This window comes from Epinephelus moara, chromosome 8, assembly GCF_006386435.1.
Source record: "Epinephelus moara isolate mb chromosome 8, YSFRI_EMoa_1.0, whole genome shotgun sequence".
NCBI lineage: Eukaryota > Metazoa > Chordata > Actinopteri > Perciformes > Serranidae > Epinephelus > Epinephelus moara.
In genome coordinates, this window is record NC_065513.1 from 24,872,347 (window position 1) to 24,898,471 (window position 26,125).

Below are 26,125 nucleotides of genomic sequence, written 5' to 3' on the forward strand. Positions count from 1 at the left end.
CTAAAAAAACAGTAACATTCAGATGTTTGGAAATGAGCTCCCAGAGAAAATATTAATCGATAGCAACCTGAACACTCAAGTTTTATCAACCAGAGGTGTGTGCTGCCCTCTAGTGGCGTCAGTACAACACAACAATTTAATAAGCTGCAGCATGACCACGATGTATCCTTCAAAGCCACCACAAACAAGGAGGGTTAACAAATAATATCTTTAACCATGTTTTTCTTCTTTTTCTGGCATGTATTATAATGTGTTAAAAAAAATTCTGTGACTTGTTGGCACATATTTAATAGAAACAGAAGTTGGATGGCTTTAAAGTTGTGATTGTTGTTTTTTCATATTAGTTTATTATTTTAAAAAAACACAGTGAAGTGTAAGTATAGAACGACACAGAAAGAAAGACACATGGGAATCTGGAGTGTGTAAATACCAGATAACTAACAGAACACGTGCACTGTAATTACAATGTATCTGTGATGGCAAAAACACGCTGCTGTTGTATTTAAGAACAAAATAATTTATCAAAAAGTAAACTGACAGTGACTATTTTTTTCTGTTTTGTTAATCTAAGTACATAGTAATATGATACATGTCCAAAACTTGTTCAGAACAAATGAGTGAAAGTACGTTTTTTTTCTTATATTCTTGTAAAAATAAAACTGGGGGCGACTGGGAATCAAACTGACAATAAAGCATCGCCGAAATCCCCCCAAACAGCTAGTAAGGCAGTTTGTGTATCTGTGTGTACCTCTGTATATGAACATCAGCACAATAAAGAAAGTGAATAAGAAATCCTGCCCTGCCTCACTTTACAAACTGTTTGCCTTGGACGTGAAGCTCCTCAAAGTCTCCTTCAGCTTCTGTACGGCACCTTCATCTTCCTCTACAGCCTTAGAGCAGGCTCGCTGCACTCTGCTGTGCAAATCCTCCAGACATTTCTGTTAAACAAGAACCACAGGAGCCAATGGGTTATATTACACACATTATTGTATTAGAATAACATTAATATAGGTGCAGATACAACATGAACAACATGTTAAATATTTTTAGGTGGTTATCACAGCGCTAATTTTTCCTCAGTATTGTTTCACTATTTCAGACAATCAAATATTGTTTGCATGGATGCAGTGGCTGCAGTCATATAAAAAAAAACACAGTTCTTGTATCAGTCATGTGCTTGTGAAACTTTAGGTCTATTAATCTGATACACTAGTTTGTCTGCCTGCTAAAACAAACTGAAATATTCCTGAGATACAGACTCTTCCCTGCAGTACGGGGAACAGATGTAGAGTTGTAAGAAAGTTACCTCTGTGACTGCCAAGTGGTCTGTAGCTGTGGTAAATACGGACGCAAGGTTGTTGGCTACTGTTCGTCTCTCCTCGTTGGTCTCCTGCAGCACCAGGTGGTACCTGAAGAGGAGACGACCACAAATGTTTTATTTTAAAACAAAACACATCATTAGACTAACAGAATGAGAAACCTGGAGGATGTTAAAGCTCACACATCAAGCTCCACTTAATGAGAATAAGAATAAATGAGGCGGAGTTATCGAGGTGAAACAGTATTTCCAGGGACGTTTGATAATGTACACAACATACATAAGTACATAACAGTCACTCACTGTTGTTGTGCTGTCTTCAGTTGTTGCACGGCATCGTCGTAACCATAATTGATCTTCTTCTCAAGAAGCTTACGATGGTTTTCAACAGACTCCTTCTCTGCTGCCCAATCCTTTTCTTCTTGGGCCAGCTCCTGCAGACACAAACACACAGGAAACTATTGTTAGTACATGTATGATGCAATTATGCATTATTTGTATGTCACCAACATGTTCAAATGTTTACTTATTCTTCTCTTTCAGCTTCAAAAAATAATAGTTTTGCACGGAAACAAATGCCATCTTATCTAAATTTAGTTAGGTCTGGTCGATGTTTGCCATTTGGTGGTGAATGGTGGATGTAGTATGGCATTTCAACCAGCATAAAGCAGACCGTACTATATGGACTATACCTGCATGTCAGAATCCAATCGTTCATCCAGCTTGCGAATCTGCTCTCTCAGCTGCTTCAGGTCATTGGACTTGTCCAAGATGTTAGAATTCACCTTAAAGACACACACATTTAAAATGACAAATGTGATTCAAAAAGAAAGATGCAATTTGGTAGTATTGTGTCATGACGGGAAAAAGTTAAGGAGGATTTTGTTACCTGTTCACAAGACTCCTCCAGACTGAGCTTCATGTTGGCTAATCTAGCGTTCTCCTCCTCCACGTCACTGACCAGCTTTCTCAGGAGCATCTACAACACAGCACAGATCAGAATGAGTACACAGATACCAAAATCTATCATCATTTACAGCCCACAATGGAGTACACATTTACATAGAATGGGGTGTATGTAACTGGAAATAACCTAAGCCTTGGTGATAGTAAGCTACAGCTGTTCATACTAAATTATGATCCATCAAAATATGATGGATTCAAATGTTTGTGTAAACAGGATCATTAGGTAGAAGTACCTGTCTCTGCGTTTTATGCTGAACCATGCTGCCGGGTCCACATTCAAACGGCCTGATCTCGAAATCATGACCACCAGCGTTCTCTGCGGACAGTGGCATCAGCTTCAGTTTACGTGCCAGCTTGTGGTACTCTGCTACCTTCAACTCCACCTGGAATTGAGGACAATAACAGGACAGGACAGAGACAAGAAGGGCGAGGAAACAAGTTAAATCAAAGGTCAAGATGTGTGCCAATAGATGAAAACAATCTGCTGTTATCAACACTAAGTATCATAGTTTAATCCAAACTATTAAGGAGAAACCGAGTCATATGTCACATACACAATTCCCACTCCTCTGTGAATACATACTAGGTGTACATACAGTACCTTCTCATTCACTTTGGCCAGAGCGATCTCCTCATTCCACTTGTGCTGCTCAGCATCTTCCAGAGACTTGGTGAGACTGGAGATGGTCTGTTGGAGTTCTCTCTTCTCTCTGTTGATCCTCTCGACATCCGCTGGAGTAAACTTCTGGTTTTTCAGGAGGCATTGCAGCTCATTTTGCTCGTGTTTGAGTGACTCCATATGGCTCCCTGCAGAAAGACAGGAAGGAAAAAACATGACATTTATAAAATCAGATCCAATCACCAGTTCTGATCAGAAGGAGATGTTCAACTTTACTATAGAAGAACCAATAAGCCGAATGTGACCGCATTACAGAATATTTAAACACCCGGGTATCCATGCAAATAGTTTAATTACTACAAAGGACTTTGATGCTCAGTGGTCATTCAGAAGAACTGAGTTATTTCTGGTTGACAGTAAGAGACTGAATTTTTGCACTCTATACTCTATAGACTCTATATTGGCAGCTTTAAAAACATGATAAAGTATGGTCTCTCATGGTTTATTTATCAACAACAGGAATGTTAATGTATTTGTTTTAATAGGGACTCAAACTGAGGAAGGACCTCTGCCAAGACACAAGTCCAGTTTACCCGTACATTCAATCTTTATGATGTTGGTAATGAGTGTGCACAGGCCTATAAAGAACTTGGAAATTTTAATTCCAGTAACTAAATGTATAGTGATTATTAGCACAGACGTCTTCAGGGGTGCTAAATATTGAGATTCAGACGTCATCAGATCATCAGGATCCAGCACATCCTGCTACAGAACTGGTTGACTGACAGAGTTATATTTACCAGTGGTCTCCAGCTCATCGCTCAGTTCTGAAGCTTTGTTCTCCAGGTTGGCTTTAAAGGACTCCAGGCTGCTGCGATAACTCTGGAGTTTCTTGAGGTCCGCCTGCAGCTTCACCCTTTCCATCCTCTTGGTCATCAGACGGTCCTGTCCAGGAGAAGAAGACAAAAACTTATCAGTCTGACTTGTTGTCGCTCTCAATTAAGATGCTACATATTACTGACAGAACTAGAAATTGAGTATTTCGACTAAAGCTTTAATATCTTTGCACATCCAGTAGTGATGAATATCTACATTTCCTTTCCTTTTAAGCAATACTTTTTTGTTGACAATGCTCACGTTTTTGCCCTCACTATATATATGAAATGGTAATGTAAAAAAATATCAAGATTTTAAAATCATAATCTGATCTGTGCACATGGGGTTGCGTCAATATAAAGGTCTTCTTACCGTCTGGCTCTCCTTCTCAAGTCGTTCGACCTCATCACTGAGTATTCTGTGCTTCTCCTCCATCGTGTTCAGCAGGGCTTCATCAACATTATAAAGTTTCTCTGTGAAGACACACAATTACGTCTATTTTTTGGTATCAACATTTTAAATATAAATCAAAATTGGACTTAGGAATAGGGATGTCACGAGAACCGATACTTTGATACCAAGTTGATGCCTGAAACCATGATGGTGCTCGTTTTTTTAGGTACTGGGGATGCAATTCTTCCAGACCTGGCATTATATCGACCTACAAGTTTTCTAGTCTGCTGTTAAATGCCAAAGGAAGAACGCCCTCAAAGAAAACGTCTTCCAACTACGCTTTGCCTAGACTTGTTGAAAGGAAAAGCATTTTTCTGATGCCTGTGTATTTTTTCAGTTCTTAACAATAAGAGCGCTGTGTATTTGCACAACGCTACAAATGCCAGTTAGTGTCTATTCTCTGCTGAGCGCTGCAAGTTTGGCTCTTTTTTTGTTCACTTTCTGGTATAACACTGTGCACGTCACTATCACTTTTTACCCAGCCATCCAATCACAGTGGAGGAGAGGCAAGACAAATACCCTACCATAAAGAACAACAGTCACACCTTACAGGTACAAGTGCTGAACAACAACAATGGAGAAGAAAAATGTTAATATATTGTAGACTGTATATTAATATACGTTTCCTCACCCACAAAATTTCATGAACCCACACAGACTAGTATTCTGCATTTGAGGCAGATCATCAGGGATAAATACTAACATTTAAATTCAATTTAATTTAAGTTTTCAATAAAGGAGTGTATGCTTAAATAAAGAATTGTGGAATTTCACTGGTTTTGTATTGATTACTAAATTTCTGGTACCAATACATGCCTGGTTACATACTGGAACATACATAGAAAGCATTTCATTCTTAAAAAAACAAAACAAAAAACACAACTCATTTCATAGAGAGATTCAATGCTTACTTAGTTTACTGAGGTACGAATCATCCACATCGTCAAATGTGTCTTCACCCTGCATGAACTTGGAGTAGGCCTCAGCTGTGTAGTCCAGGAGGAGCTGCACAGTAGAAAAAAAAACAGAAGAAAGAAGATAAAAAATAAACCCACATATGTTTTAGATTGCATCAGACAAAATCAGTGCAACCATATTATGTTCAGTATTGTTGAGGATATAGACTGTAGAAAATACAGAGATCATCTGAATGGCTGTATCAGTAAGAAAACACCAGCTGTTAGTAACCATGTAAGACTGAGGTCTTGTGTTTGATTCCAGCAGCAGATACACGGTACATCCTCCTGACATGCCTCTAGCTTATTGTTAGTGGACTGTTTATGTCTCATGGTGCTGATTAAAGAAGTCAGAATACCTTGTTGTACTCAGCGCCTTCCTCGATATCATCGCTGTCCTCACAGAAGTCGCTGAGCAGTAGGTTCTGCTTACTCAAACTCCAGTTTATCTGAAGCACAGAATAAGCACAACACCAGTTTTAACTAGTTTCATTAAACAAAAATCCCACTGGTTTAGTATATTCTGAACAGTCCACTGTAATCCCTGTTAAAAACTGTTGTTTGCTTCTCACCTTAACTTGGTCAATTAGCCACATGAGAGCACCCAGGGCCTGAGGCCAGGTGTGGGGAGCTCCGACAGAATACATTGAAGACTTGGAGAGAACAAATGGATACCTTAAACCAGAAACAGGAGGAGAAGTAAAGACAGTCAGCAATGTTTCTTAAACTACAGAAGAAGAGACAACAGGAAGGTTCACAAATAATAGTAGGGTACTTCCATGTACAGGCTTCTTGTACTTTGATTTTATTAAATGCTGTAGCCATCTATGAAGAATTTTCTTTCGGTCGTTCTTTGTATTTTTTTTTTTAAATCTAGCCCCGTCTTCAATTCCAGTTGTACTGAAGTGCTTTCGGATTGCAATTAGCTAAGCAACCAAGTGCTTTGTATGATCAAAATATTCACTCAAGTCTGTAGGGGTACTAAAGAAATGCTAATACATACAACACTTCGTAATACTAAAAGACAGAATTTTACCTCAGGGCTTTGAGCATAGCTGGAACCTCCTCCTCAACTTTTACATTAGGCATCTCAAAGGTCGGGTCCAGCTGACGGTAAATGAACTCAAACACTTTCACAAACTCCTTGGTAGACGGAGACTGGAGGGTCTTGGCTGACAAAGTGCCTGGGTAACCCTGATCTGTCAGAAACTAGAAAGACAAAAAAGAAAATTTCAGTATGGACAGAACTACAGTATGGATTCCCACTCATAATGACCAACACCTGTACTATTGTTTTTTTAAATGCAAATGCAGGTACAAAAAAAAAGATGAAGCGATAATTCAATTCCACACTCTGATTCATGAAACGTGTCGATCAGGCGTGTTGCAGTAAAGCTCAAGATTCAGTGAAATTAAAGGAGGTGAATGTCGCTGTCTGTAATAGTGAATTTTTGGATACAACCACTGAGGGGCAGCAAAGTCTTTCATTTTCATAATCCACACAGAGTGAGGGATGTATTGAGCATAATGAATGTAGCAATGTTAAAACAAACTAACCCATTAGTGCATGTATACACTAAATGGACTCAAGAAGTGTTTTTACCTCATGCAGCTGTCTGATACATTGCTGAACAAAGGATTTATCATGCAGAGGTCTGGTGTCTTTGATTTTCTCACTTCCTCCAAACCCTGCCATAGTGCTGTTGCGAGGCATGCCGGCTCCACTAGTCCTGCAGATAAGAAATTAACATACCACCTCAATAAATATCAATTTTGTTAATCAACAAGGGAAAAGAAGTTTCATTTCATGTGCATCTAAATAGTAGCATTGTAGACATGCATTAATGGGAAAGAAAAACACACAGATAATGATTCTGATGAAATGAACCTGAACAGAATAATGAACTCCTATTCAGTCATTTCAGTACCCTTCACCACATGTATACTGTTATTTGTGTTAATGACTTGCTTTGAGGTCACATAGGTACAATTTGTTTTTCTATACTGTAAGGCAAGACAACACATTTTCACCACTTACTTTATTCATGTAATTGTACTGCCACAATTTGTGTCAGATTTCATTGATATACTGCATGTTCTCTTTCCTTAATAGTTGTTTTCACATTGCTATGCGAAGTACACTGTAATGCACATTTGTACATTCCTAAAACATTATTCACGTACCTGGAACTAAAGAAGCTGGTCCTCCTTTCAGAGTTCACAGACGTTGGTTTGGGTATGTTGAGCTTTCCAAAGGAAGGCTGTTTACTGTTAAGAAACAAAAATGTGAACAAATGCATGTGTTCCACTTGCTGACACACATTTGTACAAGCTGCCTTAAATCCATTCTTCATCTTCTTTCACTGACCCATCACATGTTCACAGATAATGTTTCAAATTTGCCAAAATAAGTAGGACCCTAAATTTTGGAGCCTCTAATTAAATATTGCCCTAGTGTTTGTTTCGGAGTTTGTTCAGGGTGTCTATAGATATCAGACAGTTAAATTTAATGCTTTTAAAAGCCACTTAAGACAAGATTTTTGGACAAATAATGTTTTACTTATTTAAGCATTGCAGGTAAGCATTGCAGGCAAGTAGTATGTATGTGGTCTAGTGCAGAGGTAGGTGTTATGTAGGAACATGGTTATTGGAGTGAGTTTTGCCAACATATAAGTGCAAGTGCAAGAAAAAGGACAGTATTATAGTTTTTTTTTTTTTTTTTAAGATTTGTGACATTAGAAATGTGGACTTTTACATAGAAAGGCTTCACTTATTTACACAAAAAGACATTAAAAATTGTATAAATGAAATTAGATAAAACGTTTGTAGTTGTTAAGACCTCACATATTCAAATTAAAGACTATTTAATGGCCTTTACAGCGTTATTGACACTGGATTTAAGACATTTTAAGACTGTTTAAGGACCTGTAGACACCCTGTTGTTATTACACACATAGGAAATAGCATTAAACTATACTCAAGATGTTACTCTGTCTACAGTGTAGTCCAAACGAAGCTACCCCAGTGTCATAGTTTGGATACAACCCCTTATAAGAAATAGTCAAGGAGTAATGTGTTTAGTTATTATGTGCCTAGTACGTGAGTGGACTCTATTCATCGTATAGGAGATCGGTACCTTTGCTGACCCTACAAATACATATATGAATTTATTACATTTATTTTATAAAGTAACTTCAAACCAACCTCTTGGGTGTTGTGTACACCATGCTCATCCTGTTGCTGTCCTGCACTCTCATTGGCAGCTCCGACAGCCTGCTGCTTGCTGCTCGACTCATCCTTCCACTGGACACAAATAATTACAACAATGAAACCAGTGCCGTTTATTAAAGTTACTCTGTTTCACAAAGTCCCCCAAACTACACAAAACTACATAGTATTAGTGCGATAATGTTGACTACATTTTGAAATTGATATAGACATAGCCACAGCTGGCTAACGTTGACGTAAAGTCTGACAGTAAGTTATCTCAGTGTATGTTATGTGCTAACCTCAGCTCAGCTAGCTAACTAGCTAGCTACTCGTTCAGTGACCTGGGTTAGCTAGACAAAACTCAACACGCCGTCAAAGTTACTCCCAAGCTTAATCTAATGATCGCTGTTAGGGATCGAAGCTGGCGTAAATTAATTACGGTTATTAACATCTTTAAATTAACGGTTGCTAGCTGTAACGTTAGCTAACTGTAATTAGCTAAGTAAGCCACAATAACGGCAGTCGTCACTATCTTCGGCAAGCCTCGAAAACTATTACATTTTGTCAGACTGTTGTTTCGCTGAATAATTTCCAGTGATTAAAAATGACAGGTGGTGTGGTTTTCTAGCAAATTCAAGACGTACCGCTCCATATTTCGTAGGTGGAAAGCTAATGTTTACAAAATGAACCGAGCATCCGAAACGGGCGAAGTGGCAAACCCCGCCAAAACAATACAAAATACTGGACGGCAGTGACATCACCAGAGTACGGAAAGCCGTTTGGTCCAATAATGCTCCGTAATGCGTTTTACAAATTGCCTGGCTTCCCCACACACAGCGTCATTCACCCACACGCATTATGATAATAATATAAAAAAAGATGTCACCTCTGTTTCACATGTAAAATCTAATAATTAATATTTGTTATTTTAAAAGTGATCTAAAGAGCTATGAGAGGAAACATAGGTTAACACTTTGCTGTACAAGAATATTCAAATTGTTGGGTACGTCCTCAAGCAAAGTACTTTTTTCTACTGTACTACTACTTAGGACTAATAATCCTGAGAGTGTCTGACAGATTTGTCACAGGTAATCATACTGTTTTATTTAATTATGCAACTGGTATAAAAATATCCAATGAAACCACGTAGTAACATAGAAAGTTACTGATGTTGGGTCTTCCACAGTGACCGTCTCCCTGAAGGGCAGAATTTGTATTTAAAAACAAACACACAAACAATTACGTGATAGTATATTCAAATACTATAAAAACAATTAAAACCACAAATTATACCCATACTTCTGGTTTTGAAATATATGTATAGAATTATTTATAAAGACTTTTATTGGCATAATATGCAAATGATCAACCCTCTAAGTCCTTTAAGGCCTGTCTGTGTTTTATCAGTATCCAGCTCCTAAACTTTTCTTCATTTATAAAATGAAAAGATCAGATTAACACTTTGAGCAGACAAGTGACAAAGAGAAGTAGAAAATTTATTGCAGTATTTGTTCCACCAAAAGGGTATGAATCCCCTTTCCTCTTATTACTAGGGTGACCTAATACAACAAAATCTACATTTACAAAATATCCTCCTGCAATAGGCCACATATACTGCATGCGTAGTTCGAAATAGAATAAATTATGTTCAGAGGACTCTGCCATTGTACAGCATGGACAAATAAAAGTGAACAAAAATAAAAATTCTTATTTTTTTTTTTGTCTTTTTTCGTCTTTTTCCTTCAAATATCTAAAAGCTAAAAGGAAAAACCATCAGGGTGCTAGTAGTATAATAAACTCCAAAAACACTTTAATAAGAACATCAAAAAGACTAATTTCCAACATTCACTTAAGGTTTTATTCTTTTTTTACAGCTTTTTTGTCTTCAGAGATATAAACATTTTAGTTTTTTGTCGTGTTAAACTATGATACAGTGGGAGTAGAAATGAGCGACTAGAATCTGCTGCACAACAGCGAAGGAGCTCCCACAACAATGTTGACAAAACATTTCCCTCCAGGTCTCTCTTCTGATAGCCTTTTTAAGGGATAATTTGGGTGAATTATTCCTTTAATGCCTTCTGGATTCTATCCTCTGCACTTTTACACAAACAAAACGTGAGAAGTCCCTCTAATATAATAAGTCTTATGTTTTGTGTCATTTTCATTTTTGCAAGAATAACTCATGTAAAAGTATGTAGTGTCAAATATTCTTGCCCTCTTGTGTTTTCTTACAAAAATGAGGAAGGAGAGGCGGAGGGTAGGAATCCAGTGAAGTTTGGCTGTTGTTGGAGGTGGCAGGTTGAGGAGGAGGAGGAGGAAGAGGAGCAGGGAAGAGGAGGATTTTGATAAAGTAGAAATGGAGAAGGGGGACCAAAAAAAAAAAAAAAAAAAAAAATTAAAGAAAAGAAAAAAAAATCACACGGGAGCCATTAGCTAGCCCCTCCTTCCCGCGCTGCATACAGTGAGCGTAAAGTCTGTACTACTTTGTTGCTCAGTTTGTGGTTGCTGGTCAAGGCAATCTTCTTGTAAATGATGTCCGACTCCTTAATAGTGTCCACCCAAGGCACCTGTTTGCGGCCGTCGCGTTTCTTGGCCTCTGCCCAGGGCCCCGAGTAGGAGCCGGCCATCCAGTGGATGCTATATCCATTGGCGGTCTTCTGGACGACTCGAGCTATTTGCGGCCGGTCCTTGTATTTGGGGCAGCAAAGGGCAATCACATCCATGACCTCCACGATCTCACTCATACGGCCGGGGTCCGAGGAGTCACCTGCTCGCCTTGACCTTCGTGAGGACTGTAAAGAGGACAGAGGAAGAGAAGTTGAACTATTTTTTTCCACATTTTAAAAATGTATTTCATAGACAAGGTGCATAATCATTCCTCTCACCCCTGAGGTCCTTTCGTCGCCGTCGCTATAATCGTCATCTGTCTCTGGTCCTGCCTGATTGCGCGGACTGGGTCCTGACATGGGGCCGGAGCTTCCCAGTAGGGCGTTTATGGCTTTATTTCTGATGTTAGCGCTGGCAGACGCTTCTCCCTCCTCATCCTCCTCGTCTGGGTCCAGATGTTCCATCAGAACCTTAAACTGTGTGGAGTGAAAAAGACTTTGAGACACAAGTTTGACACTCCACTGCCGTTAAACATCGACCTCCAAGAACCAAACGTGACAGAACAGAGTCGGGGTAACCATTAAAGACTAACAGGTGTTTAACCAGTCAGTTTAGCCCGAGCAGACACAATGTAGACATCAGACCTGGTCAAGTTGCGGAGTATCTCTTCTTTGCTTGGGTGAGAGTAGAAGATAAAGGCAGCCGGTTAAGAGGTAAGTTAGTTCAGGGCTACAAAATGGTGTCATGAGGCCCAGTAGACTTATGAAGTCACAGCCTGATACCTGCTGTAGGGCCTAGTGCGAGACTTTTACATATAAATGAATGTCTGTTACATTTATGCTCTTGCCAAACAAGTTCACACAATACCTATTCAGCCTATCTCTACCAGGGAAAGCGCTCTGTATTTCAGAGTATACAGGTGTTGTGTATGTGGTGATGAATGTGATGTGTTTTATGTCAACCAGCCAGAGCTAAAGGGGGCAGGAAGTGAGGAGAGATCCCTTCTAGATATTTCTAAAGAGATATAAAACAGACATTAGGGCTGGGCGGTATGGCCTAAAATCAATATCACGGTATTATTTTGGGGGGATGTGGTGATGGTATGTAATCGCGGTATCATCTTCTCTCTTTTATTTACACCATAAATAAAACAATTTAAAAAGCCATACAAGTCTAGGATGGAAACGATTTATCGTCAGAAGTAAAACGGTTGCTAATCCATCTTTTATTGTGTATAAGACGTTATATAGGCTGCCTGCCTCCCCCCGCACGCCCTTCTCCCGTGGGCCTGGGTTTGGTGCGGTTGGCCAGGCCACCTCCATCACGTAGCGAGGGAGGTACGTTAGCCAGGCAGGCCGGCCGGCCGCCGGGCCCCGCTCTGCCGCTGTAGCAGGAGTAACGTTACTGCAAAACAGTACCGCAGCTCATGTTTACTGCGGTAAGTTACCGTCACCGTGAATACCGCCCAGCCCTAACAGACATTGATGTGGACTGCTCATTTTGTCAGCGGGTTTCCGAAGATTTATGTCATCAGTTTCAGTCTTGTCCCCACATTTGTCATTTTTGGCAAGATGTTTGTATATTTATATCCCAATGCATTGATTCTGTATTTTCCCTTTTCTATTAAAATGTATTTGTTTGTTTCATGTGTTTTTTCTACTTTTCTACAAAAGCAAATCAATACTACATCATCAATTTGATTTTACTTAAAAAAAAAATCTCATTAATAAATCTAAATTTTCCAATCTTAAACCATTCTTTTCAATTTTTGAAAACAAAATCAAAGACTACATTATATGAATCCTTTATTCTAGAAATAGTGAAGTTATTAAAACCTTGAATTTATGTACTCTGTGACATTTTTGTGACCATACTTACAATTTCTGTCAGTGACCGTAACACCTGGAATTATTTGTTTATGATTTTTTTTTATGTTTGTTATTACAAAAAACTTAAAAGTTTCCAGAGGGGATGCTCCAGATTAAAAAAAACTCAGCTTTCAGAGGAAGGACTCAATTAAAAAACCCTTGTGGGGGAGGGGAAAATACAGTAAGCTTACCTACAGGCATATGTTATAAGCACACATCAACAGTGTTTGTGTAATTACTCTCACTGCCAGTTGGGGGCGATAAAAGTTAAGCAATCCAGCTTTAATATGAATACTAACCTTCCTTGAATGCCAACACATTGGCACACAGGTATATTTTGCAGGACTGTCAGTAACTGTTTGTAAAGTGTAAGTAAAAGCCAAAGCCGGAGTCCCTCTTGTTTAGTGTTTCACCCCAGTATATTTGCATTTCTTTGGCACTGGGTATCCTGGATGCCTGCTGCTTTACAGTCTGGCCCGTGGTCGCTACTTTTTTTATAAAGCCCCGACCTCACCTGAGTGCTTTGGGGGTACATTCCCATAAACATTTTGAACACAGAAAATAAGAAAAAAATACAGGCAGAGGGCAGAGTCTGCAGAAACATTGTTTTTTAGGAAATCCTGTCTAGTATATCTTTCATATGTTTTTGTAACATTCTTCAGATGATTAGCAATCACTTTGTATTTAAATGCTGATGTTAAGTTTCTGGTGAGAAGACCCAAAAACAAATAAACTGGCAATCTGTGATGTACAAAAACACTGACAATGAAAAGTCTGATGGAGCTTCATTACTCACATCTAGGTACTGTCTGACAATCCGCCTCTTGACATCGTTTGACAGCGAAGCGCGTGCCATGTTGTTGGAGATGAAGTCGATGGTTTGCCGTGGGTGGAAGTGAACGTTGCTTTTCCTGTTCACTGCCTTATCGTACACCTTGGCTGACTCATTCGGAGAGTACTTCTGGATTTTACTGTTAGATGACAGAAAATATTGAGTGATCAGGTGATGTGTGGGTGAAGGTCTGAATTGGTCAAACTTAAGATACAGTAATTTAGATAAAGGCAATATAGACGTAAAGGTTATTTCACTCTTACCCATCTGAGAATCCGTATTGGTTCTTCAGGTGCTGTTTGAGCACCAGCAGCAACAGGATGCCCTGAACAGCATTAGCAAAGTCCAAGAGACCTGTGGGACTTTCTGGGAGGAGCCTCATTACTTTTTCCACATCCTCCAAATCCAGATCGTCCAGATCAGATTCAGACTCTGAGCTCTCCGAGTCTGAAACAGGTTTTCTGGCCTTTTTTGGCCGCCGTACCACATCGTCATTGTCACTGTTTTCCTCGTTGTCGCTCCTGGGAGAATCACAGTTCATCTTTTCCTCATCATCCTCCCCATCTGACATGTTCTTCCACTCCTTTACCTTCTTCTCCTTGCGCCTTGGCTCCTTTAGCAGTAGCTGGAGAGGAGAAAATCACAAAAATCCATTTAAAATTTATAACTAAAAAAATTGCTTCTCAGAATTACTTCCCCATTAGAGGGGACACATAACCCCAGTACATGCGAGCTAGTTTTGAAACTGCTATCCTACCTCTTTGAAGGTTTGCAACAAGTTGCTGCCAGAGACAGACAGGGTGATGTCTATGTGGTGCATAATGAAGAGAGGCTCCTCCTGGCTCTGGTATGGGAAGCAGGCAAGGTTGTCGGCTACAAACAGCAGCATGTTTACTTCCGTCTTCTGCAGAAAGAAAGAACAAAGGGGGAAAGCATCAGTGCCTGGCATAAACTCACACTGCAGTGATTGATTGATTGGTCCCGTTTATACGACAATGATTTCAACTGAAAACGGTAAACTTTAGTTGCATTTTGGCTGATCGTTTACACGACAGCGGCGTTTTGGGTGCCTGAAAACGCAACGTTTTGAAAACAGGTTCCAGAGTGCAATGTTTTGGAAAGACGCCATCTCTGTTGTCATGTAAACTTGCAATATGCAGTTCCTCTGAAAACGGAGACTTTTCGCACATGCGCATTACGCTTCCAGTCACTAGGCATGCGCGAGAAAGTCGACCATCACAACAACAATCTCAAGCTCTGTTTGTGCTGCTCAACCTGTTGAATTTATCAACGCTTCTCCAGCAAAGTGTAGATCTACTGTAGCAACTCCACCTTGTCGTCCTTCAAGACGAAGTTATCTGTGCGTGCTTTCGCCATTGTGTCTTCTTTGTTTTGGTTTGTAATCACCATGGTAATCACCGCGTTGTAGAGGAGGGCGCTTCAGCGTAGGCGCGTGGCGTCATGCCGTGGTGTTGCTTTGCAAATTTACACTGCCACCCACTGGCCTGGCATGCATACTAGAGCGTTTCCAGTAGACCTTGCAGCTCCGTGTGAACGGGGATCGTTTCAATAACGTCGTCATATAAATGCAGACGTTTTTTTAAAAAGCAAATGACAGACTTTTCCGTTTTTAGAGAAACCGTTGTGTGAACAGGGCCCTAGGCAGTAGAAACCCAGAATACAAGCCTAAAAATGAGCTTGAGCTTTAACTATTCATACATGGTCAAAAACAACCTAGTAAAAATAATTGTAAAATAAAGGAATTAAACATCTCTGAACTCCACAGTATTTCTCACCTCTTTATAGAAGGTGCTGCTTTAAAATCAGTGTCTGTGCCCTTAAGAGTCAGATTTAACACTTACACGTTTAATTCCATCTCTTGCCAAGACAGACTGCTGGTAAATGTGTAAAAAAACACAAAGTAGATTTTGACTTGGCACATCGTTAATGAGGAGACACCACTTCACACCGAGCAGTGCCAAGACGTGTTGGGATGAGAGCAGGTTTACTCACAGCACTGTCATCGAAGAGGTTCAGCAGCGAGATGAGGAAAGCCCTCCGGTGCTGCCGGTTCCCCCGGATCATAGTGAAGAGGTGCGAACAGAGTGCTGAGTGCGTCTCGTCCTGTCTGAAACCTCTTATGATCGTCCTATGAGATGACTCGATGGCTTGCTGCAAGTTGTATGACATCTTCATCCCAGCTACTGCCTTCATCTGCGAAAGAATATGTTGTAGGGAAAGTGTTAAAAATTTGGCTTTTCGGACAACAGCTGAGGCGGCTGCTGCTGCCATGAGAATGTGCCAAAAATAATTAGACTAAAATGTGTTACAGTACTTTCCAGAGCTTCATAAGTTACATCTACATTGTAAAGACGGAAAAACTATTGAATGTGTATGAATTTAACTTCCTGGTTTCGGACTGGCCTGCATAAGCTCTCAGATCAGTTGCTTTAAATATATTTTTTAACCACATTAATATAAAAGTCATCTTGCACATTCTTCCACCAATGCGAAGGTGTAGCTGGATGTCGATCATTCAGTACTGAAAGTTAATAAGCGAGTACTCAAATGCTAATTCTTTATCCAGGTACAAAGGGTTTAACTAGCTCAAGGTACCTGTGTGGGATTAAGTGGCATCTTGCAGCAAGGTTTCAGAATGCAACCATCTGAAATCCCCTCCCCTCTCCCTCCCTCAAGTTTTTAAAGCTTGACAACACTGAACACAAACTCACATGGATGAATCCTGTGTACTTCTTGTCGATCTCCACCAGCTGCTGGTCAGCTTTGTTCCTCATGCTGGGCTCTGGGTCTGTTCCCATCGCAATGAGGTAAGGTACACACTGCACAGACAAAAGAGATGTGATGTTTATACTTCTGTTATCACACATTTTAATTGAGGGTATGATTATGTTACAGCACTTAAAATAATGAATGCTGGTTATTTTTTCGGATTTAAGCTGCTTACACAAACAAACATTTTCACAAACAAATGGATAAGAATAAAAGTGTGGATATGATGACCAAACAGAAATACTGATATCATGATATCATGTATCACCTATATCTATGAGCCCAATTCTAGGACATATCACTTACTAGAGGTGGGGTAGTTTGACAGTTTCTGGCGCTCACGTCTTACCTGTACAGGATGGATGAGACCCTGGTTGAGTGTGAGAGCTATGACGTTGAGAGCAAAGTGCCGTACACTGGACTGGGTGTGGAAGAACGCCTCCAACACTTGTTTTAGATAAAGCTGCATGATAGAGCTGCTCATCCCTGAAGAGATGTCTCCCATCTCCTTCAGATCCTCCTGCTTGGACAGTTTCTTCCCTGCAAGGATTCAAAATATGAATTCATCAATTACTGGCATTACTGACGGTGCCAGCCATCAAAATCTGTATGCTGTCAGAGGATGTAACACTGGAGTGCGGATCAAAAAGCTCTTGAGCAATAGCGCTTACATTCTCTGTCTGCTTCCTGCATCCGCGTGTCCTCCTCCTGCAGGTATGTCTGGAGGTTTTTGAGGATCTGGATTTTGAGGTTGATGGAGGAGGCACTGTCAGCCAGGATGCCGTTGTACAAGGACTTCACTTCAGGCATAAACATCTGGCTGGGATGCATGATCACAAGGAAGCCTGAGGGAAGAAAATAACAAACAGCATGTAAGAACAAGCAAACAGTACATCTTCCTCTGCTTCATCTCCACCTGCTGGGGCAGGAAAATCTGCTTACTACTGCTGTCCTGCAAGTTGACGCTGTAGATCAGTGACTCAGCAACATCCCATGCTGTCAGTCTTTTTTAACACTCATTTCTGCACACGATAAATACTGTGAACTGTACATTTGTCAAACCTAATAACATTTCAAAATGCTTTTCTTGCCTAAGCCGATGATGGCTTTGGTCTTGACCTCCTCGTCCTCATGTTTGGTGAAGTATATCAGCAGCTCGAGAACTTTCTCCTTGATTACGACCTGTACACAAAATACACAGACACATATTTGTGACACAGGGTACATTAACCATTTGTTACAGCAGCAGTAAAGGTGGTAGAGCGATGGCTTTGTTTTCATATCTGAGCTAATTTCTGTAACTTTACTTGCAACACTTTATCTGGCAGTGAGAAAAAACAATACTAGCCAATCTTGTCGCAGCTGGTAAATATTTTGAAACATGGACTGTAATCTTACCTTGTTGGTGCCCTTGAACTCCTCCAGATCGAAATCAAAGTGCCGGGCCAGGGCACCCACAGTGAAGAGCGATCGCAGCAGGAAAGGCTTGTTTGCTACCAACGTCGTGCTGTTGGGATCCTCCTGATGCTGAACCTTCAGCTTGTTAAGTGCACCTGGGAAAAAGAAAAAAAAAAGTTATTTCTAAGAGAACCTAGATTATTATTGTGTCCTATTTTTTTTTCTATAGCACTCGTGGCTAGGTTAAACTACAGTCTACTCACTTCTAAACTGACACACTGTTTGGACATACAGTTGAAATACAAGCTATATTTCCTTGTCTTAGAAAGTGACAAAGGCAACACTTAAAAAGCTCAACACATCAGCCTTCTGTCATCCTTGCAAAAACAGTGCATACAATATGATTGTTGCTAACTGTATATCTCACCATAGAATCTGTTGAAGCAAGCCCAGACGAACTTATAGTTGTGCGTGACTTTGTTGACAACAGCTCCAAGACAGCTCACACAGTGCTGCACCACCTGGAGAAAAGGAAGGAAGAACATCATATCATCTCTGTAACAACACTGATGACACTATACATTTCAAAGAGTAAACTTGATTCGACTTAGAAATTTGTAAAAAGCCACGGCTACGCACCGTCATGCCATATTTGATGATGAGCTTCATGAGGTCTTCTTCAATGGTGGCGAGGAAAGTTTCACTGGGGTGCTCCATCAGAGGCACCACAAGCTCCAAGATCTTCGCCACGTTACAGATGACCATGAAATCATTGGCAGTCTGCAGGGGAAACAATGTAACGGTGATTACTGGGGAAGCTCTGATGGATCAGGTGTTTTCCGTTTACTTCTCCCCGCTGATGAGCAGGATCAATAAGATTTAAGTGTTTATTATCAAAGAACGAAATAGATTAAGTATATACAACTTACGTTACACTTTGTAGTCAGGTAGGGTTGCATGGTCATGGCGTGTTTGACCATGAGCTGGGCCCTGATCTTGCTGAACAGGTACAAGGTGGTGATACACGCCACTAGCCGCGTTGAGTTTACACCTTTGTTCTCTGCAGAGAAAATTAATGATTTAAGTTCCTTACGATAGCTTAAAAAAGAAAATCAACTGCTGCATTATGACACAGTTTAAGTTGGTGTCAAATGATAACTTGTGTACCTGCAAGAGACTCCTCATATTTGAGGATGTGCTCCACCAGATTGTCAACTAGCTGAACACAGGCCTTTTTGGCTGGCTTATACGATGCATCCTCTTCAGACTTGAGAAGCTAGAGTAACAGAGACAATGTTCATATTAGAAAAGGTTTTTGACATTGCTATATCTTCTATAATGTGAAGCCCCGATACAAAATCAAATACTTACATTCTGAAGAAGCTGTTCGAACCAATCATAGCCGGTGTCTCGACATGCTGCAACCTGAAGAGGAAATCAGACATGAGATTAAACATATTATGGCCAAACTTCCCCAATAGATAATAATGATACGGGGTGTAGGTTGATGACAGATTTTGACTATTTGTGGAGATTTATTACAGGATACAACAAACTGGTGAGTCACTCTAACTTACGACATCAGTGATGTTGAGGATCTTTCTGGTCATGGTCTCTTTGTCATGAGCTGGAGTTGGAGTAAACCACAACTTCTGGAATGTCTCGTTCACCAGTTTCTAAAAAGAGCACAAGATCACGTCTTTAGTTTGGATCTATACTTTGTACTATCTTTCAAAGAATGTTAAAAGAATGGGAGTCACATCTCATATAAACTAAAACTGTGAGGAGAGAAAGGTGCAGTCGATCCGTACCTTGATACCTTCCTCATCATTGACCCTGCGGATCATCCTCACACACATCTCAGTAACCTTACTGAAGGTTGGCTGCTCCAGACAGATGTCTCTGAGGATCTTGATCACCCGTTTTCTTACACTGATACCAGTGTCCTGTGAAACAAAACAAATTCAATTAATATAAAAGAATGTTTTGTAGGCATTTTGATCATCTGCAAAAGAAACATCTACATGAGGTGCAATAGCTTCTTTCTGCCAATAGGTGGCAGCACAAGACTGTAATGAAGAGTGAACTCCTCATGAACCCTCCTGAGCATTTCCATGACAACAGGCACAACAATTTCAATGTTCACTTGCAGGAGCTGAGTGAAAAGACTGAGTACAGAGCTTGTGTGTGGGACTGCATGTCAGTATCAATAGATTATATTACTACGAACATCACAATGATCTGAATTAATCCTGCACACTATGATCTGGCTCCTTGTTCAATTACCTTTTATCTTTTTTAAGCCAACACACAACATCCAAAATGAACCTTTCTAAGCAAACTTTCTTCAAACTCAAGCCCTGCGGTGCTTTTTCATTTGAACTCAGTGACAAGAAAAATTAGCCTTCCTGCCCAACTGGAAGAAGTGGCCCCACTCATCCTATTTGCATATGTGTTAAACATGCACATGCAACAGCAGCTCCATTTCCATACTAGTTTCACACTTAGTTTTTAAGTTTAAAACATAATGTGAGTGGCAGGGAAAAAGCTGCTTTTCCACAGATGACAATCTTGATGGTTAAGATCATGAAAGCAGAGTTAGGACTGCATGATTATGGCCAAAATGCAAATCATGATTACTTGGACCAATACTGCAATCACAATTATTCATTGATTTTAGGGACAAAATATTTTAATTAACAAATCTTTGCATCAAAATAAGACTTTAAATAATGTTCTTCTTCATCTGAATTTAGTGCATCTTCTAAAAGCACAATAGAAATAAAACTGTACCTAAAATATAGGTTACCAAAAAATAAATATGCCATAACAGAATGCAATCAAATGAAGTCGGGGATTATTGGACACATATATTTCAATCTGTCTATTAGAGCTGGGTGGATATGTATCAACCACTGTACCTTTTTTTTAATTTTTTTTTTTTGACGGTACTGAGATGCGCTGTGTGTCAATGTTAAGGATGTCTGAATTGACGCTTGACAGGGCAGGGATTCACTGAGGCAAATTTAGCAACATTATTCTTCTTGGTCTTCATGCATTAATCGTACTGCATATTGTGGTGCTTCTTCAGGTAGTCTCCTAAATCCAAAATAGTTCTAAATAACTGATGATGATGGTTGATAAACGATGACTTTTGTTTTGCTCTTCTGCAGTCACAACATTGAGGAAAGTTTTTCTCAGGCTGCCGCTACAGTTTGCACAAACAGCAGCGTGAGAGCTCATCAGAAGTGGAAGTTGGCTATTTATGAAGTGCATAATTTGTGTGTTTTCTATGAGCAGAAAACACATTTTAAACGTCAATATCTCACTTGTGATTAATATTCGATTAATTGTGCAGCCCTAAATGAAGTGAAAAGACATTGTCAGTGCAACACGTCAAGTTAACACCAGTTAAGAAGATACAGCAGCGTATGTTCTTGTCAAATGTTCTGTTCTAATAAATCATATTTCCAATAGCAGCATCTCTTGTGGTGTGGAGCAGACAGAATGAGACAATGGACCCAAAATGCATGGGCACGTCGTGCAAACAACTGTGCAGGTTGGTGGGGGTGCTCAGTTGTTTGGGGAGCACTGAACTAACACATCGATACCGATACATAAACATCTTGATGACTCAGCATTCAATAACATCATTGCAAACAAAGCTCATCAACTAACACAGTCATCGGAGAAATGGACAACCTTCACATGTACAGTTCATACAGGGATAGTAAGACCTCACAACACAATAATCAACTTACCAGTATCCTCTCTATGAGCATGTCATAGTACTGCTCAGTGAGTTGGGGTCTGCTGAGCACAAATCTGCCCAGCAGCTCTACAGCTGCCTCTCTCACACTGGTAGAGTTGTCCATCAAACGACCATGGACGCCACGCTGCATGTCGGACTGCAGAAGTAGAGAGGAGTGTGTCAGTATATTACACAGGGGGGAAAAAAAGACCACAGCAAAACTTGTGTATTTAACAGTATAGCATAGAACAGGATGAGAATCTGAGAAGTTAAGACAGCTCACACCATCTAAGGTATGTAAAATTAATGTGCAAGTCAGGCATGACGAAGTGTCTTTAAAACACAGATCCTAACATACCCTTGCCAGTATGCTGGGGTCCACAGCCACAACCTCAGACAGACATTTCATGGCTTTAGTCCTTACAGCGATGGCACTTTCCCCAAGGACTCGCAAGATCTATAAAATCAATAAATACACCAGCCGATGATTACACAAACAGACTCTATATTCAGTTCAACACTTCACAAAACATAGATGAAACAGTGAGCCCTAACATCACCCGAGTTTAACTGTGTGAATGACTTATAGACGATTTTATGTTGCTGCTGTGAATCATTAAAAAGGCAATGTCTATGGTAATAATATTCAGATCTTACCTGTGTTAAATAAATATCAAAGCTCTGGGCGAACGGCCTCATGGAGGCCAAATAACGCACAATCAGACAGGAGTCCTCATAGTCCACAGTGTCAGAGTTCATTCTGGAGGGGAGGGGCAAAGATGACCAGTGTTATAGGATTTTACAGTCATACAACCAACAGTGAGACGAACTGAGAAGATGGCTGTGAGAATGAGTGATATGGAGTATAGTGCTTACTTCAGTGTGGCAAAATGAGCCGGCGTGGTCTTGATGATGTTACGCAGGAACTTCTTGCGCTTCTCAGCACGCTGCATAATTTCACCAGTGGTCTCCATCTCCTTGGCATGTTGTGGTCCATCTGATGAGTCCTCATCCTTCGGATTCTGGTTCCGCATAGACTTCTCAGCCTCTGTGGTGGCGTCTCTGAACCACTGGGCAATGTAGAACTTTCTGGCAAACTAGAGGACAGAGTAAACCTCAGTATAAGATTTACTGTAGCTAATTCAAGGAATATAACTAATCATTTAAAGTAAAATAAAATAAATGAAACAATAGTCCCATCAACACAGTGATACTTCAAGCCGGTATTGTTATGTAAGCCTTTGATGTAGCCATTAATTCGGAAGAAAAAGGTGGAGCTGAGTAATTTGAGCAGATAACAATGAATTTATGACTCAGCAGATGTTTTTTAGTGTTACGCGAACATGATACTCAGAACATGCACATAGATTTAACAGCCAGTCTAATGTAAACATACCACCAGTGAGGCGTCTGTCTCAGCGTTCTCTTCCAAGTAGTCCAGTAGAGCCTTCTGCAGCTGCTGGGTCTCATCACTACCTTGAGACTATATAATCACACAGAGAGATTGTTCCATTTAACTCATTTTTGTCACTATAATCATCAGTTTATAAATCCAAGAGACAGTGAGGTCATCCAATGTGAAGTTGTTCTTCTACCTCTTGTAGGATTCGATCGATCGATCTCTGGTCCATCTTGCTGGTGACTGCGTCCTTCCTCAGGCGGGCAGCCACTGTGCCCAAGTAGTCCAGAGATGCGACTCTCAGAGCCATCTCTGTCTGCTTATTACTGAACTGGTGTACCTGATGGGAGCAGGGACAGAGCGAGAAAGAAAGAATTTTACTCTTCAGATAAAGATTTACTTTTACTTGCATGCTAAAAGAAAAAAAAGAAACCACCTCATCATTTCATTAGATGATTTAAAATCAATTCCACTTTTGTGCCTCTTTAAGTGTTAAAATACTGAACTGCCACTGTCCAATGGTGCTATAAAAATGACCTAAGAAACTACAACATCATTCATAAATGCAAAGAATGCCTACTACCAGAGGATGTCTTTTCCAAATAATGAGCTGTAACCTCTTAAGTGCATGTCCCAGTGTAAAAAGGGTCCCTTTTTTGGAAACACTTGAGCACAAATAGTTGCATTTCCAGTTTAAAGAAAGAGCTCTGTCATACTAACCAGTAGTCTGCCAAGCAGACTGAGCAGCAGCTCTGCAGCAGGCCACTCTGGTTTGTTTACTGTCGAGAGCAGGTCCTGGACAAAGTTCTCAAACAATGGCCGGTAATCTTCTTCTCCCTGCTTGCTGCCACACCTGAGGACGGGGGAAGATGAAGAAAGTGGCAGAAGAGAAAATGGGGGGAATAATAGGAAGAAAGGGAAAGCAGAATGGAAAGCATTAATAATCGGGGCCGAGGGTCACGACGCCACCAGAAAATAAACAAGCCAGCCGACTGTTTGAATACTTGACAGGCTTAAGCATTGTTTTGATCATCTGATGCAGTTCCAGGCGTGCACATGGGGGCACATGCACACTATGACAATGGTGGTGGTTTGATACATAACAAACTGTGGTAGTAATGCACATGACAGGCAGCAGTCCTCCAAAAGAGGAAAAGTAGTTCTTCAGCCTTTTGTCTTCAGCATTAATATGCGCTGTACGTGTGTTAATAAATACTTATGGTGACAGCTTTAGGATAATGCAACATGTACATAGCATATTCCAAGGTCGTGCAGAATGGAAAGGTAATTACTTTTTGAGGAAGACTGAGAGGAAGTTTTGTGCTGTTCTCATCGCCGTCTCGTACGAGTTGGTTATCAACACATCTTGATCCACCTAAAACAAGAAAAAGGACTTGTGAGCATATTTCTGAATATGTGTTTGTATAAATTATACACATGCTTGCTTGTGTGGTGATTTTGTGTGTCTGCTTGCTGTCCTACCTTGCTGTCGTACTCATCAAAAACGTCCTTGTCGTTGGGGAGGTGGACCACACACTGGATCAGCTGCAGCACCAGAGCCGTCACCATCTGGATGTATAACGGCTCTCCATCCTGGTCTGAGCTATTCAGCCTAAAGATACAATGGCCAAACATACATGATAAGTAACTTTTACATTGGGAAATCTTTACCTCTGACTCAACTTTTAGTTTACATCAATGGTTGGATAATAATAAAGTCTTTCATTTGATGCCTTATGCCATAAATCGATGTCCATTCGTATCAAGTAAATTACCTGAAATTCCTGAGGGAGCGTTTGCTGGTGGGCAGTCTGGCCAAAGAGGTAAAGATCTCCTCTAAGATCAGCTGCCGATGCTTCTCATAACGTGAGAACACCTGAAGACAAAATAATAAAGGTCGTTAGACTCTATCGACATAATTTTGTAGAGCAGTAAAAATACACGTAAAGGATACACACAAAAAAATCACAAGGAGTTGTTAAGCTGTAAAAACAGTAGAATGAAGTATTTTGTATAAAAGACCCAAAAAGATGGCTGCAAGCAGTCTTTTTAGATAAATGCCAATAAAGAATAAACAAAGACTTACTGCTGTAACTAGTTTGATGGCACACAGCTGCAGCTCACTGACATTCTCCACAAAAAACGGAGTGATTCCCATCGAAGAAACCTAGACAAAAAGGGAGAATTGCATCAATCATCATCTGGTTTGCAATGCAGTTTTTGACTTGATAAACAGCTACGATTTTTCTTAATTTCTACCTGGAGGATGGTGGTGTCTGTGAGTAGCTGGATCTCTAGGAGCTCAGAGATGTTGCTGACAATGTCACACACTTTGTTGTACAACATGATGATCACACGTTGCTTGTGTGTGGAGCACTTTGCACGCTTTGCCTTGGAGCTTAACAAGCCACCTAGATGGACAAGATTAACTCTGTTAAATCCTGCGTCTGACCATGAACCATAATTTTGAACACTAACAAACATTTTCCGTTGAAATTTCCATATGAGAGACTTTGTCGTGTATCATAACTGGGCTAACAGCTTTATAAACACATTTCACACAAGTTTCATACAGGGAGTCATTTAGTTTGTTCTAGATGCTTGAGATGAGATGTTTCAGGCCATGTTTACACGAAAATGATCCACTGAAAACGGAATCAGAATTAGTTTTGGTAACAATCGCAGTGCACACGGATCCGCAAAAATGACCACAAGGCTGCAGTGTACATGCCAGGCTAATAGTTGGCGGTGTGTAATGAAACAACACGTGCTTGTGCTCATGCACTTCCTTCTACAGAGCAGTGATGTATAAACAAATAAAATGACAACTGCACGAACATTTGTCTGGACGGACGACGAGGTGGAGTTGATACAGTAAATCTACACTTTGCTGGAGAAGCGTTGCTAAATTCAATAGGGTGAGCAGCACAAACAGAGCTTGGGAGTCCACCATTGTTGTTGTGATGGTCGACTTTCTCGCGTATGCCTAGTAGGGCTGTCAAAATTGCTCAAAAATGACATTCGAATATTCCTTCTAAAAATAACTCATAGGTTCGAACCATTCGATTTTTTTTTTTTTTTT

The 26,125-nt window shown here is 40.3% G+C and overlaps 2 protein-coding genes across 3 annotated transcripts in view; both read right to left on the bottom strand.

Annotated features, from left to right (window-relative positions):
• Window positions 1–326: 326 nt before the first annotated feature.
• ndc80 (NDC80 kinetochore complex component) lies at window positions 327–9,169 on the bottom strand. Its single transcript, XM_050050571.1, has 17 exons — window positions 9,043–9,169; window positions 8,393–8,491; window positions 7,373–7,456; window positions 6,792–6,918; window positions 6,225–6,397; window positions 5,761–5,863; window positions 5,548–5,637; window positions 5,144–5,237; window positions 4,152–4,252; window positions 3,704–3,848; window positions 2,886–3,091; window positions 2,518–2,667; window positions 2,208–2,297; window positions 2,011–2,103; window positions 1,622–1,752; window positions 1,307–1,409; window positions 327–938 (listed from the first exon to the last, which is right to left on the bottom strand). Exons 1-17 carry the CDS (start codon window positions 9,048–9,050, stop codon window positions 810–812), a joined length of 1,926 nt encoding a protein of 641 aa, XP_049906528.1. The 5' UTR covers window positions 9,051–9,169; the 3' UTR covers window positions 327–809.
• Window positions 9,170–9,875: 706 nt separating this feature from the next.
• nipbla (NIPBL cohesin loading factor a) overlaps window positions 9,876–26,125 on the bottom strand; it is a 35,220-nt gene continuing 18,970 nt past the window's right edge. For both annotated transcript variants that reach the window (XM_050050552.1, XM_050050551.1), the window contains exons 20-49: window positions 25,303–25,454; window positions 25,130–25,210; window positions 24,819–24,919; window positions 24,526–24,655; window positions 24,336–24,418; window positions 23,764–23,896; window positions 23,240–23,383; window positions 23,041–23,127; window positions 22,521–22,741; window positions 22,302–22,404; window positions 22,003–22,101; window positions 21,655–21,801; window positions 19,705–19,839; window positions 19,471–19,569; window positions 19,265–19,318; window positions 19,061–19,169; window positions 18,823–18,953; window positions 18,533–18,673; window positions 18,321–18,414; window positions 17,894–18,048; window positions 17,587–17,677; window positions 17,167–17,340; window positions 16,845–17,035; window positions 16,438–16,545; window positions 15,719–15,919; window positions 14,463–14,609; window positions 13,969–14,330; window positions 13,670–13,844; window positions 11,284–11,481; window positions 9,876–11,190 (exon numbers count right to left, since the gene is read on the bottom strand). In XM_050050552.1, the coding sequence (XP_049906509.1) occupies window positions 10,828–11,190; window positions 11,284–11,481; window positions 13,670–13,844; window positions 13,969–14,330; window positions 14,463–14,609; window positions 15,719–15,919; window positions 16,438–16,545; window positions 16,845–17,035; window positions 17,167–17,340; window positions 17,587–17,677; window positions 17,894–18,048; window positions 18,321–18,414; window positions 18,533–18,673; window positions 18,823–18,953; window positions 19,061–19,169; window positions 19,265–19,318; window positions 19,471–19,569; window positions 19,705–19,839; window positions 21,655–21,801; window positions 22,003–22,101; window positions 22,302–22,404; window positions 22,521–22,741; window positions 23,041–23,127; window positions 23,240–23,383; window positions 23,764–23,896; window positions 24,336–24,418; window positions 24,526–24,655; window positions 24,819–24,919; window positions 25,130–25,210; window positions 25,303–25,454 (4,409 nt within the window). In that variant the 3' untranslated portion in view covers window positions 9,876–10,827. The remainder of the gene's footprint in view (window positions 11,191–11,283; window positions 11,482–13,669; window positions 13,845–13,968; window positions 14,331–14,462; window positions 14,610–15,718; window positions 15,920–16,437; window positions 16,546–16,844; window positions 17,036–17,166; window positions 17,341–17,586; window positions 17,678–17,893; window positions 18,049–18,320; window positions 18,415–18,532; window positions 18,674–18,822; window positions 18,954–19,060; window positions 19,170–19,264; window positions 19,319–19,470; window positions 19,570–19,704; window positions 19,840–21,654; window positions 21,802–22,002; window positions 22,102–22,301; window positions 22,405–22,520; window positions 22,742–23,040; window positions 23,128–23,239; window positions 23,384–23,763; window positions 23,897–24,335; window positions 24,419–24,525; window positions 24,656–24,818; window positions 24,920–25,129; window positions 25,211–25,302; window positions 25,455–26,125) is intronic.